Here is a 23,286-nt window from a genome sequence, read left to right as displayed (position 1 = left end):
ATCTATTGCCTTCTTTGTTCCAGAGAAAGCAAAGCCATCAGGTCAAGAGCTGCTTCCCTGTATAAGAACTTGGGTGGGGGGGTAGCTGAGGATTGAACCCAGGGCCTTTGGACTGAGCTGTACCCCAGCCTCTTTTAATTTTGAGATACAGTCTTAATTCCCCAGGATGGGCTCCAATTTGTGATCCTGCCTCAGCCTCCCGGGGTGCTGGACTTACAGTCGTGTCACTGTGCTTGAACTTTTTCCTTTGAACAACAAATATATTTCTCCGAGTTCTGGGGGCTGGAAGTCCAAGATCCAGGCAGGGTTGTTTCCTGACCTCTCTTTGGGCTGCAGGTGGTTCCCTGCTCTATGTGTCCCCTCATGGTCTTTGTGTATGTGTGTGCATGTGTGCGTGAACGTGCCCTGGTGTCTCCCACACCATAATGTCCATCTCACCTGTGGCTGGCGTCATTCTCTTGCCATTGGGAAGGGGAAAGTTCCTGCTGCCTGATCACACTGCCTTTTGTCTCCCAAAGGCTCCTCTGTGCCAGGGTCCAGCAGACACTGCCTGGACCCTGTAGGAGGTGGGGGCCTAGTGGAAGGAAGGAACGGACGTTTATTCATGCTGTGCCCTTGAAGGGACACGGGCCCTGGTCCCTTCCCCTCTGCTGCTTGCCACACTGCAATGAGCAGCTTTCCTGCCACAACTCACTGCCTTGCCACAGCCCCGAGTGCACAGGGTGAGTAACCAGGGCCTGGAGCCTGAAACTGAGCCAAAATAGGTCTGCCTTTTCTCCTTTTGTCATCTCGGGTATTGTATAACAGCAACCTGAAACACAGGACCCTACCCTATCTTGCTTTTCAGGACCTTTCTACTCCTCTGTGGCATCTTAGCCTCTTCTTCAGACATCCTTCCTGCCACCATTTTGCAATGCTGTACTCTATGCCGATTTAGAATGCACGTCCCTGGTCCTGCATCCTCGCATCTTGCTTGCCCTCCACTCACGGCCTCACTCCAAGCTGGCATCTGCTCGCGTTACTCAACTGCTAACCACCACACCCACCTGGGACCTGTCTCCAGTTGGAGCTGACACCTGTCGACCTGGCCGCACTCTGGTTCTTTTAATCCTAATAGGAAAGAGTTGAAGGCACTCACAACCAGAGCCTTCATGGGCTTCCCATGCCCTGAACGTGTTCCCTGGTGACAGTGTTAAGCAGACTTAGACTCTACCTGCACGGCTTTCGTCCCTCCGCTTGGAGATAACTCCAAGGGTCTGTGTGTTCCTGAGACTTCTTTCTCCCTTCAGTTCTTGTTCGCTGTCTCTGAAAAGCTACTCCAATTTTTGCTTGCTCTTTCTTATCTTCCAGGCCCAGTTTAAGAGTCTCTTCCTCAGGCAGCCTCTTCGAATCCCTGGTCACGGTGAGCTTTTTTACGCTGTTGCCATTCCATCCTCTTTTTGTCGCCTTGGTAAATATGCCCATTCGGTCGTCTGTGTGTAGCTGTAAAGCTCCTGGAGTTCTCTCTGCCCTGTTTTCTGGGACCTCTGACATCCTGCCTGCCTCAGTTGGAGTTCCATAAATATGTATCAAATGAAAGAGCGATGAAGGTGCGATGTCAGCTTCGGACTTGCCTGAGGCTGGGCGGGTTCCAAAGGGCCTGGGGAGCCCAGCGGTTGTTAGCTGCAGGAGGACACGCGGTCTTCCCGCCTGGCCCAGTCCAGGCACGGGTCCCCCCAACCCCCCCCTCCAACGACTCGGAACCTCGCCCCTAGCGGAGGCCGCCGAGGGGCAGCGAGAGGCTGCTCTGAGCGGTGACTGTCCCGGGCCCCCAAGGACCACAGGGGCCGCAGCTTCCCTGTCCTAGACAAGAAAACGATCATTTCAAAGTAGGCTTCCCCTTTCCCCGTCCACTCCCGAATCCATGGCAGACACGAGCTGGTGTGATCATGGTCTTGGGCTTGAGTGTGACACTAGGTTGTGATTCTGCAAGACGCGCCATGTAAAATCCGCGTTTGCGTCCACGCAGTGGGTGGAACCATGTCTACCTCGGTGGTCCGGGTTCCCCACGCGTGACGTCCGGATTAGCAGGGTCGGAGCACCTGTAACCTTGCAGAAACGCAGATTCTCTCTTCCACCCCAGCTGCCTGAATCAAACACTCTGGGATAGAATCCAACAAGAAGCAGTTTTTAACAAGTACCAGGTGATTTTAATATAGACTGTATTTTGAGAACCACTATATCGTGTAGGACTATTACATGAAATAAGCAAAAATGGACGTATAAGGTGCCTGGCAAATAGTAGATGTTCAACAAATGGTAATATGGTTATTACTCGGGGAACATAGACGTATTTAGTTACACAAACACTGAAGGTCAGGGGAATAGTGCTCAGTGATAAAAGCACTCACTTAGCATCTGTGATCCCCTAGGCTGGAACCTCAGCACCACCAAAAACAAAAAAGAAAAGAAAAAAGTTAAACCAGTATTTCTTGTCTTTCCTTTAAGCCAGTCCTTATTTTCTCTCAAACTTCAAAGAGGTATGCACTAAAAAAAGCCTCTCCAACAAGTAATATTGCAGGTATACAGCAGTTGCTTCTCATGTATAAACATTTTTTTTAAATACAGTCACATGTTACTTAACAATAGGGACACATTCTGAGAAGCACATTAGGCTGTTTCATCGTGTAAACATTACAGAATGTATTTATGCAAACTAAGCTGTTACTGTATCACTAGGCAAAGTACTCCATGGGATGTGATCTCAGCCTATGCAGCAACTTGTTAAGATTGAAAAAAATGCAATAGTCCACTGACCTTACACAAAGAAAAAAATAGATTTATCTCTAGGGAAATTAAGGTTAATGATACTGTCCATTTTTATTACTTGTCTTTTATTTTAATCCATTGCAGAAAAGGGACATACTAGATTCCAGTGAAAATGTTAAGATTGTCCAAAAAAGGATTACCTTTTGATCAAGCTCAAGATGAACAAACCTATCTTGAAAATTTAGCAGTACAGAGAAATGCTTCTGCTTTCTTTGAAAATTATGATCGAAATGAGATACAAGAGTTAATAACTACGGCGTTAGCCAGCTGGTTATCGACACAAGAGGATGGGCACTCTCAACTAGAGTTCCCAAGTGGAATTATGAGTCAAATGAATAATGTAGGTTTCTCTACTGCGATCCTGCTGATGCCTGTGGACCCTACCGCCCTCTTAGACTACAGAGAAGTTCATCAGATCATAAGGGAGTTGGCTGTTGGAATTTATTGCTTAAATCAAATTCCTTCAATCAGTTTAGAAGCTAATTATGATCAGAGTTCTTCTTGTCAATTACCTCCAGCTTATTTTGATACCAGAATTGGACAAATTCTGATCCATATTGACTACATGTTGAAAGCTCTATGGCATGGAATATACATGCCCAAAGAAAAACGAACCAGGTTCTCTGAAATGTGGCGTACCATCTTGGACATTGATCCAGATGGGAAGCCTCAAACAAATAAAGACATTTTTGCAGAGTTTAGTTCAGCAGGTAAGAGAATTTAGCCCTTCTCAGTTATTTTTATTAAAAGCCACTTTTTAATTTTAAAAGTAATTTATCTGTGCCTGGATTTATATAGCCATCTTTCTTGATAAAAAATTTCAAAATTTAGCCATCACTTCTAAAGGGAGGTTTTCTTTAAACCTCAAGAAATCTTTTTAATAAAACTAGCTTTTAAAAAAATGCCACCAAAAATTTTAAATCAAGCATCTTGCCTCTTTCATTTTAATCTCCAATTTCTGCAGAACAGATCAGATTCCAAACTACCTAATAAAGAGTTTTCAGTTTATCCTTTTTATTTTATAGAGCTTACACAGAAAAATGAGTGTATGTCCAAGAAAAGAGTAGAATTGAGGGGCAATGAAAAAAAAAAATCTCCAAACTTGGAAACAAAATGATTACCAGACTGGTTTGCTTTCCACATTGCAGATTTTTATAAGCCTCAAAACAAACAAAAAATGAATGTTACAAGAATTGAAGTTAAGGATGAACATGCATTAGCAATCTAGGTCTTGGAATTTTAGTAGCTTTTGGCTTCATGAGCCTGTATTCTTCATTCACCTAATTTTGAATTTCCCTCCCTCAATAAGGTTACACTTCCCTATAGCCTCAATGTGGAAACAACAGCTGTCACTAAGTCTTGCTGCTTACCTCATTTTTCAAAGCTGTAAAAAACTTTCCCATGTTATCTTTGCAGCAGGCCAGGTAGAGTGAGGAGTGAAACAGGATATGTGTACTCCAGATATGCAGTACTGCCTAATGCTTTCGTTATCAAATATACCTAGTAACTGCCTAAATTGATTTGCGGTATCGGCACAGACTTAAAAAATCAATCTTGATTTTTGTAGATCTGTGTTGGAATTTCTTTTGATTGGTGGAGAGAGCAAGTTGATATTTTATCACATCTGAAACTGGTAAACATGACCACTCACCCTTCAAGAATAAAGTGATACCCAGATTTTTTTTTTTTTTTGGCTATTTTAACTGTAGTACATATTAATTGGCTGTCTATTTCTAGTTTGATATTAAAAAATAATTTCAATTTTCAGTTCATTTTTATGTCATCTTAATATAGAGAGTTTTTTTGCATAAACTTACTGATGCAGGAAAGGATTAATATTCTCCCCTAAGTAGCCAGATTCCCCTTGGCTAACCAGAGCTGATCCTGAAGATTTTAAATGGTAAATCATGTGGAAATGAACTTTTACTTGAATTGGACATGTAATTAGGAAACGATTATCTGAAAAAAAAATTGTAGTTTATCAGTGTAGGTCTGTATACTAGAGAAAATATTTTGAAAAGCAAATGTACTGTTTCTTAGCTTCTCACTACAATGTCAAAGAATTATAATCATTAGAACATGTAGTGCAATTAGTGTGATAAGCTCATTTCATGGGGTTGTTATCTTACCTCTTTTCTTTCTCTGTCATTGATAGCAAATCAAAAATTATACATCTAGGGCCAGGGATTTAGCTCAGTGGTTCCGGCACCTGCCTTGCAAGCTCAAGGGCCCAAGTTCGATCCCCAGTACCAAAAAAAAAAAAATTATACATCTACATATGTATAATGGACTCCCACTTTATTTATTCATTTTATATAAATATTAGTTGAACGTTTATTTTTTGCAAACACATAGAAATAAGTCCAAATGGCAAAAAACAGGTAAACAAATACTTTAGTACAAAGTCCATGAAAATACGGCCCTTACTTGCCTTGTTTACACAGTATCTGACACATAATACTTGAGCATGAGCAAAAATTTGTTTAATTGCATTAAATGAATTGAGTTGAATCAACAAATCATTCCACGAGGAAGGAGTGTTTCACATGTTTAGTGGGTGTCTGTCACTACAGTGGATGAGATTGGAGAATAAACCTAGCTTGTGTGTTAGCTAAGGAGCAGCCCCTCAGCTAGGGTGTCACAGGTACTTACTTTTATATTAGAGGGTGTCACAACAGGGACAAACAACTAACGTTTCCTGTAGATCATGCTTGAGGTTCTGAATATTCCCAGGTACAGTATCTCCAGGTGTTTAGGCTCCACGGCGACAATTGGGTTGTCATTCCCAACCCCCCACCTCCAGGACTACATACCACTGAATGCCTCTGAATCTGTTGGGACCTGAAATACAGAAGTATTTGTTTGCTACCTATGCTATTGGCTGTGTTTGTGCCTTGCTTGCTATGAACTTCAAATGCTTGAGAATGTTTGATGACAGGAAGGAATTCCGCTGCTATCAGCTGGGTTTCCAGATGTGTTGTTTCAGGCAACACAATGTGTTCTGCAGCCTTGGTGTACTTAAAAGCAGTTCAGTCTCTTGAAGGTGGTGTCTCCTTGTCTCAGCGACAGCTTAGATAGCTGTTAGCTTTCACTGTTAGAGAAGATTTTAAGTCTAGTAGATATAAGGAAGAAAGAAATTCTCCCTTTCCCGGGAGAGAACCACTCGAGTGGTGTTGCTGAAGTAGGCATTAATGCCATCTGGCTGGGTGTGAGCCTCCTGGGATTTGAGAGTCTTTGAACTGTAAAAGGTTACAGCTGTAACTGGAATCTAATGAACCCTGTGTTTTGGGGAAAGGGTCTTTGATTAGGGTGATGAGGGTCAAAAAGCACAAAATATTACCAGTAATATCCAGTGAGCTCCGTTACTTTTTGCATTTGTTGACTGGTCTGGTAGTTCCCCCTCACGGCCACTGAAACTTTGTCATCATGTAATGCCCTGGAGAAGAGAATGTGGCATGGACAAGGTCTTTAAAATATGTTAAATTTCACCCGGAAGTGCTGTCCCTGCCAGGAGTATAGGAACGCCAAGAGTCTCTCAGGTAACATAAAATGTAAATAAGACATCATTTTAGTAGTTAGTGACACTTAATGCACCATCGATGAACCAGGAAATGAACCTGGGTCACTTGACACTAAATCTGTCTTGATTTGGGCTTCCTAGTCTCCGTAACTGTAAGAAAATAAGCTTCCATGTTTAAAAGCTCTCCATTCTGAGCCATTTTGCCATAGGAGTCCAGATGAATTAAGGCAGAATGGAAGGCAGGAGTGTGTGTGCCCACTGCCTCCTGTCCCCCCTTGGTGAAAGTCTGCATGGAATTGGGGGGATTCTCTCATGCTTGCAGTTGTGTTTATGCGTCAGAAAGGCTGATGGGTCCCCTCAGGACTCCAACACAGCGGAGGCAGAGAAGCCCAGGACAAAAATAAGAGTCACGTGGTGCATCTGCGGCAAGGTGCAGTCAGGTTGTACTTGTGTGAAAGGTAGTTGACGGGACAATCAGAATTTTCAAATGTGGTCTGAAAGGATGTGTGATATAAACAAACGCTATTTGATGCAGAGTGTTACTCCTGGGAATTTAAAGCACCTTCACCTGCTGTTAGAGGCTGAGGACGCACCCTGGTCTCCAATGGCATGACCGGGAAGCTGGCACGAAAGCCTTGTGGTTGCAGCGGTCTGGTGGCAAGCATGCAGCCTGCCCGCTCAGGTGTCTGTCATGTTTGGGAAGTCGGCAGCTCCTCTGTGATATCACAGGAAAACCAGGTGCAGACCTTGCCACTGACCATGGGATGCCTTCAACTCCGTGCAAGAGTGGGTTTCCAACGACCGGTGCCAACTCCTTTTCTGGCAGGGCAGACTACTGAAAACCAGCCTTGGCCAGGTAACTTTTACCCCTCAACTTTACATCATACAAATCCACCAGCAGCATCATTTGTTAAAAAAATACATAGTAGCAACAGCAGTATCTCTACTGCTAGAGCTCAACAAAAATCTGGACATATTACCCAGTTTTCTGAGAAAGGATCTTAATTGGTGTACAGCTCTTGAGCTGAAAAATTCTTGGACCGTTAGAGCACTATAAGAACTTTGGGTAATGGATGGAAAGAGCAAAACGTCTCATGACAGCAAAATGAGGGAAGGGAGCCCTGATTGAAACGGGAAGGGGGCTTATTCAATCTCAAACTGGTAACGTGGGATGGGTGTGTTTTATGCCTCTGTTCATTTCCTGTCCTCCATCTGGAATGCCCTTCTGTCTGTCTGCCTCACCCAACTCTTTGACACTCTTCCCTGGGTTAGTGCTGCTGACTTTCGTTCGTATGATTCAGACATTGCCTATTAGGACTCTTACCTGTACACACTGTACTTGGACACAGAGAAAAAAACTTTGCATCCTATATTGAAATTATTGGCTTCGTCTTTATCTTCTTTACTAGATCTCAAACTTGCACAGAAAATTGTCGGTGTTGTTTTAAATTCTCGGTACCTTCTTAAGTGGTTGGCATGTAGTGAACTTTCAGGACATGTAGAAATTAGATAGTTAATAACAAATCAAAGGACGCTTTTCAGTTTCTTGTTTGAGAGACGATCTTAAATAGAACCATTTACTCTGAGAGAATAAAAGCAAAGCAGATTTAGAGGGGGTGCGAATTTAGTTCGAAGTGCTTCTGTGTCATTCAGGCAAAGATATTTATTGGGCATTTAGAAACAAGCTAGCATTCAGCAGCAAAAGCAAGGGCAGGAGATGAGATGAACGGAAGTTAGTATACAAATTAAACATTGCAGCGTTGTTTCCTCTCCCTCCTCCTCCAAAGTTAGTTTTATCCGATTTTGGTTGAAACTGCTTTAATTATTTACTGACTGTTAGCATTTTTTCCCGGCTGATTTATATATGATCATACTTCCTTTCGTGACTTTTTAATGTTTTTTTTAAGTAGCTCAGTTTTCCATATTCTTAATACTAATTCAGTACCAGGTGTCGGAAGAGAAACGTGGAGCCCCTGTCCATAGAATAGCGAGTCCCTTCTGTACCTAGGAGGTCGCTCCTGACACCCCCTCCCCCGCTGTGGGAACAATTGCTCGCGCTCTCTCCGCCCCACCACACCTCGCCTTCTCATCCGAGGGCTTCCTCCCTGTCTGCGAGTCCTTCTGTTCTCATTTCCCTGTGTAGCACAGCGGATGCTGGGGGTCAGGGGAAACCCTGACGTGTCACTGGGGAGCTTGTCCACCACACCTTCCACACATCTCTCGTCTTTTATCTTCAGTTGGTCTGTGTGCTCCAGTCTCCTTCCTGGAAGGAAGCAATGAATCTGGGGCCAAAGGAGTGGAAGGGGCTGTGCTCTCCCTATTTAACACTCTGTGGCTCCCTTTCCCTTTCCGCACAAGAGCTCCTCCAGGTTCTCAGCGGGGCTTTGCAGCTTTTAGTGAGGAAAGGAGCGAAGCTGTGATACTGAGGAGGACAATCTGGAGGTCCATCTGCACTTTCCTCAGACTTTGAACCAGGCCTTTTATTTATTATTTTTTTTAATCATTGCCTTTGTGCCACACCATGACCTTCCTGGGTTCCCTGTGGGGCTTCCAATTTCTAAGCCTTCTTGGGATGCTGTGGTACCCGTTTCGCAGAGAACCAAAAAGTTTTAGTGATATCAGACATCTGCTAGAGTAAGATGTCAGAATCACTTTCATTCCTCTATGATCTCTTTATGTCCATAACTCACTTACAGTGCTGTTTTCTAAAAACCCAAGAGCTTTCAGCCTTTTATACAAATTGAAGAAGAAAAGGGAAAAAGAAGGTTGGGGCCGATGTGTCATTTACACTTTAAAGCACATGGGTCTCAAACTCTGCATTTTCTTGTACAAAGTCGTACCTTGTCAGTCCACAGAGCTTTCTCGCATTTAGGTTGAAGGAAATGCACATGTAACTGTCTTTAGAGGACAATTTGATAAGAAAGTCCCTACTTTCATTGTAAATGGCAAGAAAATAGAACATAGGAAAGGTGTCATTTTTCAAAGTATATTTTTCAAAATATTTAATTCTTGTTTCATTATGATTAATTCACCAGAAGGCTCTTACTTTATTGCATATGTTTAGCTTCCCTTACTAACAAAAAGAAATTTGTAATTTTAGGCCTGAAAAAGCAAAATATATATTTTTACCCAAAGAAAAAGCTGATTCACTGGTTAAGGGGATGTCACACCTTCTTGCTGCCCTTCCATATTTTTCTTTATTATAAATGGGATTTAGGGGCCGGGGATTTAGCCCAGTGGTGCTGCACCTGCCTCACAAGTGCAAGGTTCAGAGTTCGATCCCTGGCACCAGAAAAAAAATGGGACTTAGATTATCATATTTTCATGTTTTTATGTTTCTTTCTGCCAAAAAGAATAGCTCTTAGAGGAATTAGTCAAGGAAAATATATGTATATTTTTAATTCTACTGGTTTTTATCTTTCTTCTCTCTGCTTCGTAGACTACCCATCTGCTTTTCATCTTACACTATTTTATTATGTCTCATTGTTTTTCAAAAATGTAATCCTAGCAAGATTTTGCAATAAAAGTCTATGTTCAGTCTGCCATATTTATCCAGAAGGAAGTCAAGTATGAAGCTTTCACTGTATAAAATTTTTCTTTTTTACTGTGAAGGGTTGGTTGATATTACACAGGATCCAGACTTCAATGGAATCTATGATGAAGACATGAATGAAAATCCAACATATAATCCCAATAGCCCCGAAGAAAAAGCTGTATTTATGAAATATGCTGAAAATATTCTGCTGAAATTGACGTTCAGCACCATACAACTTCAACAGTGTGAAAATGTCTTTATATTTGAAGCAGCCTATTGGCTTACCAATGCTATAAAATCTACTCAGGATTACCTTGATATTTGTACCTATCAGAGACTACAACAAAGATTATATCTTCAAAAAAAGGTTATTCAAAAACACCTCGAGAAGAAAAAAGAAATCAGAAGAGGGATAAGCTATCTAAAGTTGATATGCTTTCTTGTTCCACTCTTACTAAGTTTGAAAAAGAAAATGAAAATCCCATATTTAAATAGCCTGCTTCCTCCTTTTTCAGGTAGGATATCACCCAAAATCAAATATAAACTAGTATTATGTATATAATAAATGCATATCTAACGTCAATTTTTGTCCAGTATGTATGACCGGGGTTTTAATATTTTAGAATAACAACAAATTTAATGTTTCTGGTGTAATTAAAAATATTCGGTACATACACATGGCATTTTGTGTATATTTATGCTAATTATAAGAGCTATTAAAAGACTTAACCCAAATTCTAAATAAATAAATGTGCTGTGTTCATCTAAATTACTCTATAGATTCGATACACTTCTATTCAAAATCCATACCATATTTTTCCTTAAAGTTTACAAACTAAATGGTTTTGCAGTTCTTCTAAAAAAAACTGAAATATATTAAAACTATAATAATTAAATGAAGGAATATTGGCACTATCATGGAGCAATGTATGTGAATCAAGAACTGTCTGTATGGAATGGATTTGCTTTTATGGAATTTGATAGGACTTCACTGCAAACTCTTCCTGCTACCCAGATTAACACACAATTTACGCAGTTCACCAGTATCCAAACATGTAGGCTCCTTCTAATGAAATCCCTATTCAGATGACAAAATTTTGGTAGAAGTTTTGCAAATCATATAGTGAAATTTTGTAACATGAGAACTCAGAGGTAATGACTAGCCCTATAACCTATGAATTATTTGTAAATGAAATCAGGATAGTGTTTGTGGCACGTGTGTGTGTGTGTGTGTGTACTTGTATGTGTGTGTGTTTGTGCATGTTTGTGTGTGTATGGTACTTGGAGGGACTGTGCCAATGGGATATTGTCATATCTCTAATGTTTTCTTACATAAACTGTTTAAATCAAACATGACTAAGTATAAACAGGTAATTCTATATGGTCAGATTAGGGTATGACATTATTCCTTATACTTTTATGTACCTTTTCTATTCCTCCAAATACATTATATGCCTTATATTCATAAAAATGTCTACTAACCAGTCAAAATATTGAACACAATCCTCATTAGGCTTTTACAAAATTATTTTTAAATATGTTTTATGTGTGGTTTCATTACTTTCCAGAAATATAGGCCAGTTATTTTTTTCATATACAAAATATATCTACTTCTTTCTTTATAGTGTGTCTTTTTACCTAAATTAACTCGGGTTTTTGTTTATTTAACCAAAGATTTCCTAAGGCACAAAATTTCAGGTCTTTTCTGATAATTGAAGATAAGATAATTAAATCTTATGCACATTTATAGAAATCAATAGAATAATGTTTTGACTATACTTTTACAATGTCTGTATGATGAAATACTAAGAAAGTGCTGTTTGTTATACTTTTAATGTTCAAATATTATGTATATTTAGAATATAAAAATTTTATATACTGTAAATAATAAGATCTTAATTTCATGTGGAATATTTTACTTTGTTTCCATTAATGATAATTTAGATCTCAAAAATATGATTATTTATATTTCTTCATTTTTTTAAATAAAAGTTTGTTTTCATTTTGGGAGATGACAAAGTCAAGACAGAGCGAGAACTGCCTCCGTTTATTTATGGACGAGACTTCAAATGCCAGAACTTTCACTACAAAGAGAATCAATATTTTCATGTTCATGGAGGAATTGAATTTGATATCACAACCCCTTCAATTGAGAATGCTTTGGATGATTTTAAGGTTTACATTATTGTTGTTTCTGAGATGGTTTGTTGTTTCACAAGTCTTTTTCTCCTAGTTTCTATTTTCCTATTTTCCAGAAAGAGCTTCTATCGAAACGGGCACTATGCAGGTGTCCAGAGAATTGTCTTCTCAACTCACTAACTTTTTCACACTTTACTTTAACATAAATGAAGTAAGAGTAATTCTATCTAAGGAACTGGGCTGATGTCAGGGATAAAGTGATGAATAAGCTAGGAATATACACCATCCTCACAAAATTTATGGGTTTCTAATAGGCATATTTGCCCTAGAACCATCAATCAAAGGGTGTTGTAGAAAAGACTGAGAATTCATTATAAACCTCCCACTCTCCTCAAACACTAGTACTAAAAAGGAGGCTCTCTAGAGTCTGAGAACATTTCTTCATCTGGAATTTTCTATAAACATTATACACTTCAGCTGCCATTGCTTTTGTACCTCATCTACATTATTTTTCTTTTGTGATTTTCCTTTATTTCCAAAGTAGGAATAGGATACATGAAGTAACTTTCAAAATTTTCTGGAATATTATATTTAATCTTCTCACTTAAATGTATAAATTTTCATATAAAAGAAGTCATAATTATTTAGATTTGTACAAAGATGCTTCAGTAACATAATTAATATTTTAGAACAATTTAGAAAAAATACGGGCCTGTGCTGCTAAAACATCTGCAGAAGATTTCGGATACAAAGAATATTACTCAATACCAGTCATGGAATTTCATGGGAAAAGGTAAGGAACTTTCAGTGATTATTCACACTAGCCACATATTACTGAATGTTAGCAGAGAATGTAGTACAAGAATGTGTCAAAATACAACAGCTTAAGCCTTTACATGGAGATGCTAGAAGCTACTCAGCCCCTTTTGATGGAAACACTAGAACAATAATGACCCCACGAATGACACACTCTACAAAGTATGTAGTGGTGAATGCTACAGTTATTACTTCAGCTTGATAAACTTCTGGGTAATGATCCTTAGAGTTTAAAATGTTGCTTTTTGCTTTTCTTTTGGTAATGGGGACTGAATTCAGGCCCTTGCACTTGCAAGGCAGGTGTGGAACCACTCAGCCAAATCCCTGGCCCTCTTAGAGTTTAAAATGAGTTCTTATGAGTAGCACAATGGTTAAATCATGATGGAGTTGGGGATTAAATCATGTGAGTCAACTGAAAGCAATAGGCTCAGCACACACCACTTTATTTCCATAAGGAATATGGTTTAAAAATCCTCTTCTTCTCAGTCTTGTTGTATCTGTCATTTTTTTTTAAGTAGTACGTTTCCTCCAAGCAGTATTGCGAGCATCTTTTATATGTTGTATTCTTGTGTTTTCACATCTTAAACACTGAATTTTGGAAATATGGAATGTGGAGAGGAAATATCTGGAGTAGAGGAAGATATTTAAAAGCATATGAGAAAGTTTACTTGTTTGTTTTGAAGGGATGGAAAAGGTTGAGACAATAGGAACAAGTCTGGAACTCTGGAGAACAGTGACTTCTCGAGAGGGTAGAGAGAGGTACAGAGAGGAGGAAGGGAGCAAAGGAGACTGAGAGGAAATAATATAGGATGGGATAATATAGTCTGTAAGGTAAATATGGAAACTTTTAAGAATATGAAAATAGATTGAAGAGCTCCCAGTAAATATGGCGGCTATGCGTTGGTAAGTTTTTTGGTGGGTTTTGGTTAAAGGAGGCTATTGACCATGAGTTGAAGGTTACAGTAGGGGAAGGTAAAGATTATTAGTTTCTATCAAGATGCATGATAGGAGAATAAAAGAAATAAGCCATAGGGAGTATCACAGTAATGGATGAAAAGAGGATTTTTCTATTGAATACTGACTGGACAGTGATTACTGCCAGAGCTGAAGTCAAAGCCACGTGGCACCTGTACAAGTGTGGATGGACAGACAAGTGACTAGCCATCCTACTTACTGGAAGGGAGGCTGCGGGTGGAGACAGCCTTCACGTTGTATTGTGTGGTCTCATTTCATTTTGTGGTTAGGAAGAATGACGCCTCAAAAAAGTACACCTCTGTCAAAGCAATGAGGTCTATTACATCTTTTTAAAAAGTGGAGTTGAAGTAAAGATCAAGGAGAGTATTAGCCTCTGATTAATTCATAACACAATGTTTCCCTAAAACTTTCCACCATTTTTCTTTACCTTTGATGATAAGCACTCCCAGGAAACACACTGACTCAAAATATAATCACTCCTCCACTCCAGAGTGACAGGGCCAGGGCTGTTGTAAGCTCCTCTCCCTTGCCCCATGTCTCAGGGATCTGGTGGATTGTGAGTTTCTTTGGTTTGAGGCTACAGTGAGTAAAAGCCAAGCCATTACCCAGAGCCTCATTCCAGGGCAAACAACCATGAGAAAAGCAAATATTGGCACAGTGTGAGGAGTACAAGGAGGAAAAATAGTTAAAAGAGGAACCCAGAACTCCCTGAGCCAGAATTTGGGCTTCTGGTAACTTTAATGCAGTGTCCCTAATGTCTGGTATGGAAAGGACAGAGTAAACCCAAAGAGCCAATATGGGGAGGATTCTTTTCGTATAAAGACTTGATTAATAAGTTAATAATTATGTCGTTAATATATTTATGATCAAGTACAATTTGAACTGCAGTTCTATATTATGGAAAAATCAAGTTTTGCCAACATAGAAAAAAATAACAAACCACTTCCAAGTTTGAAAAACTTTTCTTCTTTATTTTTTATAGCTATTATGTGATCTGTTTTGATCTTGAAATTTTCTATCAACAACTATATAAGACACAGTGGTGGGGAGCCATAAATGAAATAGTGAACACTTTGAGGGTGAAAAGACTTCCACTGACGGATGCTCAGTTACATGAACAATTTAAGAAAAAATTTGGTTTCAAAAAAGCTATGAAATGCAAGGTATTTCAGTGACTGTCACATAATTCGGTGTAAAAAGTTACATTATCAATAAATATATTTCTCCAATTTTTATCCTAAGAATTAGTAAGAGGTTAAATAAAATTTTCAATATAATATAAAATCCCACATTTTACTATCTAAAGCTATACGCTTCTGGATCATAAATTTCTGGAATAGTATTAAATAGCCTATTAATGAATTAGATTGTGATTAATCTTAGTAATGGCTAGTATTTATTAACTGCTTATGTTGTATGCCGGGAACTATAATAAATCAAAAAATTCTCTTAAGGTACTAGTTCTATTACTGGTCTTATTATACAAATGAGAAATTTAAGGTACAGAGAGTTAAAACCTTTCTCAAGTAACACAATTCATAAGTGGCTGAAGCTGGCTCCTGTCCTAGGAGTGAACATAAGGAACAAACCTAAAATCCTGCATCAAATCTATAAGTTGTTTTCACAAGCCTTGACCTTGACTTCTGGAGCTGATCATTCAGCTCAGCAATATTTAGACTATTTACTTTCCATTTGTTTGTTTTAAAACTTTAATAGATAGTTTAATTTTCAAACATCTAGTAGTCAGAATGTATAAGGAATAGTGTTTTTACCTCTCCATTTTGAGATGTGAAGACAAACTGTATTTCCATAGTTGTACACTTTAAGTTTCTAGATATCTAAGTTAAGTTATCTTTAAAGAAAGGAACCCAATGATCTTCGTTTTCTCTCAAATTATCTCAGAAGGGCCGGGTGTGGTGGCGCAGGCCTGTAATCCCAGCACTTGGGAGGCTGAGGCAGGAGGCTCACTGTGAGTTTGAGACCAGCCTGGGCTACATAGTGAGTTACAGGTCAGTCTCACTACATAGTGAGACCCTGTCTCAAAAAATCAAAAAAATAAAAATAAATAAATAAATAAAAATTAAATTATCTCAGAAGGTATTTGTCTACTGTTTTGTTATCTAAAGGTCTACAATTTATCCTTTAAAAATAAAAAAATCTCACCAGATAAAATGCTAAAGTTCTAAGCATTACTTTATACATAGCTCTGACACCATTAAGCATTGACCAGTGAGAAACTTTCCATGTAGATCTTGGGAAATTTTCACAATAGTTGAATAGCAGTCATGTGATTTGGTTAACACATTTTTGGGTCCTTTTTTCCTGAAAGCAAATTTTAGGTAGATTTTATATTAAGTATTTAAAAACTAATTCCGGCCTCCTTAATAATTCTAGAGTGTACCATTTGGTCTGAAGTCCGCTGTGGAAAGAGGATTATCTGCTGTTTTCCATACATTTAGCCGTAAAACCTCAAGCTCCACGATCAATGTCTCCGATGAAGCAGGGTATGCAATTTTCCACCACGCTGCTCTCCACAACAGAATCTCCATCATATGTCACCTGTGCGACGCTAACTTCAACGTCAACCAGAGACGCTTTGTTATGTTGGGCCAAGGTACCGTAAATTTTAACCGCATTAAGAATGCTTTTGAGGGGAGGGTACCAGGGATGGAACTCGGGTCCTTTCACTTGCAAGGCAGGCAGCAGAACCACGGGGCTAAATCTCCAGCCCTTGAATGCATGTGATTTTAAAACTAGGTTAGTTTGGTGTTGGTGTCTTAAGCAAAGTTGAGAATTTTGTTTCATTTGTCTATTAAGAGCTCCTTTTAGTTTTATTAAGTATCAGTTGTTGCTAGTTTATATAGTATTATATTTATTTTGTCTCCCTCAATTGAATAGTAGCTCCATAAGAGCAAGGATTTGGTAGACATTGTTGTCATGGTAAGCTGGTGTTCAAAGAAAGCCTGGCATTAGTAGTTGCTCATGAAATATTTGTTGAATGAATGAATGCAGGATAGAATTGTGAAGTACAAGCACAATTAATATATCATTCTAAACTAAGGACTAGTTTCTTCATATGTTTAATAATGAAGACATTCTTTTACAATACTATTTATGATTAATAGCACCTTCAAGGGTAACCTGGTTTAAACTGTAAAAAGCCATTTTTGATGATTATAAAATATGCACCCATGTTTTTACATTCACTGGAATAAATTTGAGTAGCATAAAAATAAAGTTATAAATGAAAGTGAGAGATTAATTGTCAAGAAAAATAAAGATAAATTATCAGAAATGGGTGGTACAACGGTATCAGCAATAAAATGGTGATTTTGTGTTTTAATTAGATCAGCTATTTTAGGAAGCTGTGTTAAATTTTTGCACCCACCAAAATAAACTGTTATGCTTTAACCCTGACTCCTAGTTTATTCTGACCTCCATCCCTGTGGTTAAAATGTCTTACATAGTATGAAGATTTGTCTGTCAGTTGTGGCATTCAGTACATAATGAACCCAGTTAAAATAATGCATGATACAACCAAATCTAAACACAACAGGTACCCTATTATTTAAAGATGTGTTATCTTTAAACTCCTCTCTTTTTTTAGTGTGAAAAGAACTTTTCGTAAATTAAAGTTTCCCGTTGATCCTCTGCCTTCTTGGATTCCCATTTGGTGATGATTGGGTAGATGTTGAAGTATTACTAGTAATATCTATTAGTCATATTATTGCTTCCTCAGCATGATATTATAGCAGCTGTGAGTTTCAGGGGCCCCTGGAGAGGCAGGGTTTCTGGGTCTGCTTTGACTGTAGCACAAGTCTGCTTTGAGTAGGCACAAGCAGCGCGCCCATGTGGCTTGACCAAAAGTCACGCTCAGTATTAATGGATGTAATCCTGCTACCCGTATCTACACATAGTCATTTTGCTCTATTCATAGGACTCTTTTGACTAATCCAGGAAATGACTGTATGTTAATAACATGCTTCTATGTGTGCTCCCTCTTAAAACAGAGTCATCCAAAATGGACACGAAAAAAGAAAGAAACGGTAAGAAGTAAATGTGTTTCCAGTGCTTCCGAAGGCTGTGGCGTGTATTGTAAGTCTCCTTAGAGGCTACAGCCTGCAGAATGTTCTGTCACTTGAGGATGTCCCATAATAACCTTTGGTATTCAGTTTGAAGTGTCCTTTTTTTTTCTAATCATGGTTACTTGATATCCTTCTTGAGTTTTTTTTCCTTTTTTATAACTGTGAAACTTGCTGCCACCTCTGTTTTTATAAGGTCATACCCCCCAGTGGTTTTTACACCTTTAAAAATAAACAATTGGCATAACCTAGCTCCTCGGGCTTCTAAAGGCTGTATGAATCTGTGAGTTCTTAGACAGGGTCATCCAGCAGGTCCTATCTCTCTTCCTCAGAATCCACAGCCTTTGAGCCACTACTGAAGAGTGTTAGGCAAGGAAATCAAAAGAGCAGAATTACATTTTGAAGAAGTTGAGTAGGGAAAGGACCATAAGAAAAAGGTAGAGATAGCAGCTGGGGGATGATTAGATCAGGCCCCTAAAGATGGGTTCCTGAGATTTTTGGACCCTGGGGGTGGATCGACTGTAGAGATAAAATGAAGACAGGTGCTAAGGAGTATTCCAGGTTTCTATTTTATAGAACTGGCTAGATCATAATGTCTTTCCCTGATTGAGAGAGCAAAGATAGAGAGCCAGATCTGGAAGGAAACATAGGAGTTCAACTGTGAAAGTATTAAGTGAGAGGTGATTTGTGGAGTACTTAGCTCTGGGTGATAGAAATCTGGGGCTCAAAGAAGACACCAGATGTCATCTCGGCGTCACCAACTTATAGGTTGTAAGTGAAGCCACTGAGAAGAGAAAAGGGCCTAAAAAAGCTTTAAGGTTCATTTAGACATCAGGATAATGAGAAGGTCCCTAAGGAGTCCGGCTGCAAAGGAGAAAAATAGGGAGCATAAGATGACGAAAGTCAAGACAGTAACAAGTTTAAATAGGAACAAGTGGCCAACAGTATAAAGATACTGTTCAGAAGTAAGATGAGAATTCTCAAATATCCACTGGATTTAGCAATAGAAAAGCCTTTGGTGAACACATATTTTTTATCAATCTCATCTCCTACCAAAAAATATTGGAATAAAATGGAAAATAATTTCAATAAGGAGTAGCTTATTTTATCACAATGCTATTTTGTACATTCACTTAAATTTTAATTATTTAACATTTTCAAAGTTGTGTATATTTATTCACCTTAAAGAAGTATGATGTTTTCATGGTCGGGCATCCAGAGCTACAGGAGAAATACAGCACTGCCTAATTCATTTAGGGCTTATCTTAGAGATTTCATATTGTATAATACTAAGTTCTGTGGTTAAATGCCCAAAAGTTGTGGTTTTGTAAGGAGTGTTAATTCTTTGACCATTGAAGTATCATCCATCCACCCCAGGTCCAACACCTCTACACCTGGCCGCACAGACTTGCTCATTGGAGTCCACCATCTGTCTACTTTCTTTCAAAGCTGATTACACACTTTCTGAAAAAAGAGGCTGGATGCCCATCCACTTTGCCGCTTTCTATGATAATATCTGCATTATCATTGTTCTCTGTAGGAAGGATCCCAGTCTGCTGGAAGCAGAGGCAACCGCTGAGTAAGTTATTTATAAAGTATGCAAGTTTCTACATTCATGGCTTTCCCCACACAGTCACACTGAAAGACGTGCTCTTGATATGGGTGACTTGAGGTCCTTACTGTCTTCTCTTACCACATATCTTTAGAATTTATTAAAACAAAAGCTTCAATCAACCTATGCATGTTTTCTAGAAGAATCAGCAGTGAGCCCCTGGAAGTTTTTCCTAAACTTGTCCCAGTAATATGGTTCCTTGGGATCGTGGGTCAGGTTAACTACTTAGTGCCTAGGAAGGAGCCTAAGATTAGGGAGTAGAAAGTGGCTCTAGACTGCACCCTATACAAGCAGGAGTTAGCTCTCGGGGTCCAGACCAAAGTGGATGGGGCTTGTTCACAGAACAATATCTGGTGGTATCTGAAAGAGAAGTGCAGAAGAAGAAAATGAGAAAATTTTGAAATAAGAGAGTGTCCTTCAATATCTTTTGTTGCACGATTTAAGTGAGGACCAATGTTTGGGGTAGAGGTATAGCTTCTTCTAAAGGTACATTCTTGTCTAGGAATCTAAAGAACACGTTACTCTTTTACACCTCTGAATCTGACGGTGGAGGAGTTTCTTGTGGGTTTTTCTATGTCTTCAAATATTATTCAGTGGTGTAGGGCTACTGTAGTAGTTTGAGAGTTCCAGGACACCAACTTTCTCTTACTGCTCCTGAACTTGGCTTCCATAACATGGTACGAAAGCAACTCGTGCTTCTACTGTCCTGACTAGAGACCACAGGAGGGAGAATTGAAACTCTCCATTCTCTTTAGAAAGTTGCCCACGTGACTTCCGTCAACTTACTGGCCAAATTTGGTTGTGTGGCCACATCTGGCTCTGAGAGTGATTGGGAAATTTAACACTGGGCCGGATGCCATGTGCCCAGCCAAAAGATCTTCAGTATCTAAACGAGTTGTTAGTTTCTATAACAATGAGGAATAGGATTTGAAATTTGGAAATGAGGTATGAGGAGATAGGTTTGACCCCTACCTGAGCCTCAGTTTCACCATTTGTGAGATGGGCTCATACTTGCCTTGCTTTTTACTTGATTCAGAGTGGTGATAAGGAGTAGTCAGGACAGTATATTCTAAGAGTTTTGTGTGTTATCAACTTCCAAAGAAATTAAAAGCCTTGACAATAAAGTCAGAAAGGAGCATAGGGACCTGTATAGCCAGGTGAGGCAGGCAAATGTGTTACACGTGAAATACAGGGTGATCATAAGGAAGAAACAGTGATGGTAGCAATCACGGTTCCTACAAAGGTACTTTGAATGGCTTAACAAAATTCAAGTTGACACTTATGTGTAGTCAAATGTTATTACAACACATTCCTTGATTTTTAGGAATCAATGTACTCCACTGTTACTTGCTGCCACTTCGGGAGCTCTGGACACTATTCAATACCTGTTTTCTCTTGGGGCTAACTGGAGAAAAACAGACACTAAAGGAAACAATATAATTCATTTGTCAGTGCTAACCTTTCACACAGAGGTACTTATGCATATAATAGAATTAAATATTCCTGAACTCCCAGTTTGGAAAACTTTAGTAGGTGAGTATGGAACACATAATTTCTTTGTAAATAAATGTTCTTCTTATCATAAAATAAGTAACTTGTGAGTTAAAATGAGAAACAAAAATACAAATGATAAAGAACTATATTTTTGTATACAAAAGTAGCTTTTTCTAAGCTAAAATAAAACATCTGTGGCAGTTTTATACAATTATAGTTATTGTTGTTTTTCAAACTTTCTCAGAAGTGAAGTCATCTTCTCTACTATCAAAAAGTAACTTTAAAAAAAGGAAAGGGAGGAAATTATTTTAGGTAGAGAAGATACCCTCCAACTTATTATCTCCTAATTTTAGAGATAATTTTGTCAAAATAATACTTCATATTCTGATAAATATTTTGTGAACAATTCTGTTTGACAGCTCCCCCCCTAATTTTGTGTTCAGTCTTGCTAGAAATTTGAGGGTAAAGATTATTTGGGTAACTAAATGTATGGATCTAATTTTATTCCTTCCTGAGACCCCACTAAAATTGCATGATGATTAATAATAATTACACCAGTAGCAGTAGACAAGCATATACAAAGAATAAATGAGAAAAGATATAGTAACAAAATCTTAGACAATGGATTCAGATAGGCAAATGATAAGATTTCACGGCCAGAGAAAATCCTTCCAAGCCAAAAATGGAAATGTGAAAAACTTCTCAGACTCACACCATACAGCCCTCAGAAAGCTTGAGAAATGGCCCTGCCAGTCAGGAGTGCTCTACTTAGCCTTGCCAGGAAAGACCTAAGGGCACTGAGGCTGGAATTCTCCCTCCCCAACAGAAGAGAAAAGGACCTAGGAAACTAGAAGTCTCACCAAGAGAAAAGCAAAGGGGACTTCAAGAATGGCTAGAAAGGGAATAGAACTGTGCACCTAACCTGGAGGGAAAAGGCAGGAAGAACTGTCAGCAAGTACAAAGAAATCTAAGAGATGGAGTGAAACAGGGAAATTACTGCCTGCAGGAAAGAAAAATGTGAGAAATGAGATACAGTAATACTTCACCATGAATAGTATTTGTATAGCTATCATAATTAAGCACTGAATACTGATTTAATTAACAATCCCAAATATGGTCAAAGGAAAGCAAAAGAAAATGACAGAGTGATGTTGAACGAGCTAATTTTCCAATACATCTACAAATGGCATCTTAAGATCAATATAACAAAATATAACAGCATGTGCAAATATGTAGAAATACGTAAATCACAAAAGATATTGGGAAAGGCATCCAAAGTGGTTATATCTGGACAGATGAAACAGAAAAGCCAAAACACACTCAGTATCCGTCTTGGAACTTGCTGAGTGCTGGGAACATATTCTGAGTGCATCAGCCTCAAGAGATATGGGAAAATATTTGCAATATCACTATAGTTTAGACTTTTTAGGAGAGACTGAGAGGATCACTGTGTTATTTTTAATGGATTTAAACCACTGTAAACACCACCTTCAGAACAGAAAGTATAGCCCTAATAATAGCTTAATGACACAAAAACACCCAGCAGCCAATGCTTCTGAGAGCCATCGTTGGGAAGTCCTGACAATGATCTGAAGAGGTCTGCGCACTTCTTTGCTTTTACCCTGGGATAGCTCTCCCTCCTCAGGCTGCCCATTTCCACTACTGGCAAAAGAAGAATTAGTTTACTAAAAGTCTCCAGGATTAGCCCTTGGAGTGGAAGCTGGATTTTAAAAGAGAGAGCCATGGAATAACTTAGCCAAGGTAGGGTCAGGATAAATTTGGTAATAAGAGTGGATGAATAAGGAGGTGAGGAAAAGATAAATCCATGGACTTTTTTCTTACTCTGGTCATTGTTTACAAGCATGCGTATTTATTATCTTTGGTCTGGAGTATAAATTCATATAAGATTTTTTAAATATCTTTTTAAACCCAAAAATATATAAATCCTCTTATCTAATTTATTGAATACTAAAACTTTATAAACAGTAAACAGTAGTTTACTTTGCTATCTTTTAAAAAATATTTATTTGTTTTTTAAGTGTAGCTAGGGGTCGGGGATGTAGCTCAGTGGTGCTGCTGCCTGCCTCATAAGTGCAAGGTCCTGAGTTCAATCCCTGGTACAAATAATAATAATAATAATAATAATAGAAATACTAAAATTATAAACAGTAAACAGTAGTTTACTTTGCTATCTTTTAAAAAATATTTATTTGTTTTTTAAGTGTAGCTAGGGGTCGGGGATGTAGCTCAGTGGTGCTGCTGCCTGCCTCATAAGTGCAAGGTCCTGAGAGCAATCCCCAATCCC

General features: G+C 38.7%; 1 protein-coding gene across 8 annotated transcripts in view; it reads left to right on the top strand.

Moving 5' to 3' along the window:
- The first annotated feature begins 1,576 nt into the window (after window positions 1-1,576).
- The window catches only part of Ankar (ankyrin and armadillo repeat containing), a 54,785-nt gene continuing 33,075 nt past the window's right edge, over window positions 1,577-23,286 (top strand). For 4 of the 8 annotated variants that reach the window (XM_033756312.1, XM_033756313.1, XM_010636841.2 and 1 more), the window contains exons 1-9: window positions 2,893-3,518; window positions 9,941-10,378; window positions 11,875-12,038; window positions 12,692-12,795; window positions 14,776-14,956; window positions 16,188-16,407; window positions 17,804-17,839; window positions 19,253-19,454; window positions 20,812-21,020. In XM_033756312.1, the coding sequence (XP_033612203.1) occupies window positions 2,921-3,518; window positions 9,941-10,378; window positions 11,875-12,038; window positions 12,692-12,795; window positions 14,776-14,956; window positions 16,188-16,407; window positions 17,804-17,839; window positions 19,253-19,454; window positions 20,812-21,020 (2,152 nt within the window). In that variant the 5' untranslated portion in view covers window positions 2,893-2,920. The other 4 variants (XM_019209394.2, XM_033756317.1, XM_033756314.1 and 1 more) reach the window with 4 other exon arrangements.

This window comes from Fukomys damarensis, unplaced genomic scaffold, assembly GCF_012274545.1.
Source record: "Fukomys damarensis isolate Sample0158 unplaced genomic scaffold, DMR_v1.0_HiC HiC_scaffold_26, whole genome shotgun sequence".
NCBI lineage: Eukaryota > Metazoa > Chordata > Mammalia > Rodentia > Bathyergidae > Fukomys > Fukomys damarensis.
The sequence above is the reverse complement of the archived record's forward strand: the minus strand, read 5'-3'. Positions and strand labels throughout refer to the sequence as shown.